Here is a 3,294-nt window from a genome sequence, read left to right as displayed (position 1 = left end):
TGTCTGTTGTAATTTCTCCTCTATCATTATGATCCTATTAATTTGAGTTTTCTCCCTCTTTTTTTTCATGAGCTTAGCTAGAGGTTTTGTTTTATATTTCAAAGGAACACCTTTTGGTTTCATTGATCTTTTGGGCTGTCTTTTTTATTTTGATTCTATTTTATTTATTTCTACTTTAATTTTTATCATTTCCTTCATTCTGGCTTTTGTTTTGTTGCTGTTCTTTTTCTACTTCTTCAAGATAGGACATTAGGTTATTTCTTTGGGTTTTTCTTGTATCTTGATATTGGCCTGTATTGTTATATATTTTCCTCTTATTACTGCTTTTGCTGTGTCTGAGGTATTTGGAAGATTGCATCCTCATTTTCATTTGTGTCAAGGTATTTTTTAATTTTTTTTGTTCATTTTCCTCATTAGCCCAGTGGCCTTTCAGTAACATGTTATTCAGTCTCCAAAAAACAGAGGATTTTGTAGCTTTTTTTTTTGTAGTTGATTTGTAGTTTGATACCTTAAAGTCAGAGAAGATAGTTGGTGTGATTTCAAACTACATGCAGTTGTTGATGTTTGTCTTATTATCTAGTATGAGGTCATTCCTGGAGAATGATCTGTGTGAACTTGAGGGAAAAACAATGTGTATTTGATTTTATTGGGGGTGCAAAGTCATATAAATGTTAGTTAACTCATGTGATACAAAGTATTTGCTGAGGTATAATGTGTCCTTGTCTATTTTTTATCTCATGGATGTATTCATTTGTGAAAGTGGCGTGTTGAAGTCTCCTTCCACATATATATTTCTTTCAATGTCTGTTTTGAGAGATGATAGTAATTTTCTAATATATTTTGGTTCCCTTTATTTGGTGAATATATACTGATGAGTGTCACATCTTTCTGGGGTATTATCCATTTAATCATTATGCAGTGTCCATCCATGTTTCTTGTAAATTTTTCACTTTTTATTTTATTTTTTTTAATTTTTATATACATATTTTACATCATTCTTCCTTTTTGTACAATGCACACTTTCTCTTTTCAGATGGATGTAGTCCCTACAAAATTCCCTCCCCTGTTTTGATCCCTTTTCCTCCCCACCCTCCTCAGTGTGTCTCTGAAAATAGTTGTCTGTTAATTTTGTTTTTATGTTTATTATAATTATTTCTTTTTTGTGGTCCCTTATTGGGTTTCCCTACATTCCTCTTTAAGTAAAGCCATCTATAGTTTTCCTTTACCTTCTGGTTTATTTCACTGATCATAATCCCTTCCATCCATGTTGCTGCAAATGACATGAGTTTATCTTTTTTGATTACAAGAAGTTTTCCATTGTGTATATATACCACATCTCCTTGATGCAGTCATATATTTTTGGACATTTGGGTTGTTTCCATATCTTTCCTATTGTAAATAGTGCTGCAATAAACATAGGGGCACAGCTATCCTTTTGAATTAATGTTTTTTTGTCCTTTGTATAGATTCCTAGGAGTGGAATTGTTGGATCATATGGAAGCTTCGTTTTTAGTAGTTTGAGTAACTTGTAATTTTTTTTAGCTGCACATCTATGTTATCTCATATAAGTATGACTGCCCCTACCAACTCTTGTGTTCCATTTCTTGTACAATTGTTTTCCAAACCTTTACTTTCAGTTTATATTTATCTTTGGATCTTAGGTGTGTTTCCTGGAGGCAATAGAAATTTGGATTCTGTTTCCTAATCCAACATGCTACTCTGTGTCCTGTTATTTGTGAGTTTAGTTGATTAATATTTAAGGTTATTATTAATACATGAAAATATGTTATTGCCATTATGTTCATTGTTTTAGGTTCTATTTAATTCTTTGTGCTCATGCCCTCTTGATTTAGATACTAAGGACCCTTGTAATATTTCTTTGAGTGGGGGGATAGTAGTAGCAATTCCTGAGTATTTTGTTTGTCTGAGAAGGTCCTTATTTTCCCCTCCTATATTGATAAAAAGGGGAGTTTTGCAGGATAAATTATTCTTTTTTCTTTTTCTTTTCTTTTCTTTTTTTTTTTTTTTTTTTTTTTTTTTGCAGACAGCTGGCCCCCAGGTATTTATTACAGCAGGCTGTCTGTGCCGGGCAGCGGAGGGATGGAGGCCCCGGCTCATTTGCCTTTCAGGTAGATCTTGGGGGCCTGCCACCCTGAGGGAGCCTCCTTCAGGCCCGCTTTCAGCCAGATGCACCTCAGGTCTCTCTCAAACTTCACCTGCTTCTGCCGAAGGCGTCCTTCCCGCACCTTCCTCCGCAGGAACCGCGTCCTCTTGACGAGCTTGCTGTACTTGTGGTGGTTCATCTTGCGCCGGCGGATCTTCAGCACGTTTCTGCACTGCATCGAGGGAGCGTCCCGCTCCGCCTGCCCCCCCTACTCAGCCCCACTGCCCTTCTGACTCGGTGGGCACTCGTAGGGCGGGAGTGGGCACCCTCGGGACCCAGCATCCAGCCTGGGCAGGAGGCAGCGCGCGGTCAGGCAGCTCTCCAGGGGGCTGATGGACATCTTCCTGGGAACCAGCATCTCCTCCAGCGCCAGATGCACCCCCTTGCCAGGAAGGGAGATGGCCCCACAAGAGCCTGCTGGCCGCGCGCTGTAAGGGGCCCTGCAGGCCGGGCTGGGCAGGCCGCGCGGGGGGGGGGGGGGGGGCCGGGGCCGGTGGCAGCCTACCGCGGCGCCGGCCCTGAGCAGCCGCGACGCCAGGCGCCCCAGGAGCATGTCTGCGGCCCTGCGGTCCCGCGGCGCTGCAACAAGGGGCGCTGGTCAGGAGGCCCGGCCCGGCCCGGCCCGGCCCGGCCCGGCCCGCCCGCTAGGCATGTGCTCGGGCGGCCAGACGAGAGCACACGTGCCCCGCCACCCACGGCGCGCCCCGGTGGGCGGCCGAGCCCCCGGGGACACCCGCGCGGGGACCTCACCCGCCGGCTCCGCGCGCCTCGCCTGACCGGACGGGAGAGCCAGGGACCACGGCACGCAGGATAAATTATTCTTATTTGTACTTTTTGAAGTACTTTTAAAATATATTCCATTCTATTATTGCCAGTAGTGTTTCTTCAGAGAAATCTGATGTTAGTTTAAATTGGCTTTCCTTTGTTGGTTGTCTGTTTCTTCTTATCAGCTTCATTATTTTTTCTTTGTCTTGGACTCTTAGAAGCTTTACTATTATATGTCTTGCCATAGATCTCTTTTATTTAAGCTAGTCTGCCATCCTTTTAGCCTTGTGTATGTCTTTTTTTCATTTACTTCTTCAAGTTTGGAAAGTTTTCTTCAATTGTTTTCTTGTATAGTGTTATAGCCC

At 42.7% G+C, this 3,294-nt stretch overlaps 1 protein-coding gene across 1 annotated transcript; it reads right to left on the bottom strand.

Moving 5' to 3' along the window:
• Nucleotides 1-2,046: 2,046 nt before the first annotated feature.
• On the bottom strand, nt 2,047-2,717 carry LOC119244113 (aurora kinase A-interacting protein-like). The gene is given in 1 exon segment (XM_037509826.2): nt 2,047-2,717. A coding segment is annotated over 1 exon segment (603 nt). The 3' UTR covers nt 2,047-2,114.
• Nucleotides 2,718-3,294: the final 577 nt, after the last annotated feature.

Source organism: Talpa occidentalis, unplaced genomic scaffold (genome assembly GCF_014898055.3).
Source record: "Talpa occidentalis isolate TD23 unplaced genomic scaffold, MPIMG_talOcc4v2.1, whole genome shotgun sequence".
Taxonomy (NCBI): domain Eukaryota; kingdom Metazoa; phylum Chordata; class Mammalia; order Eulipotyphla; family Talpidae; genus Talpa; species Talpa occidentalis.
Note: the sequence above shows the minus strand (reverse complement) of the source record. Positions and strands in the feature narration are given on the sequence as shown.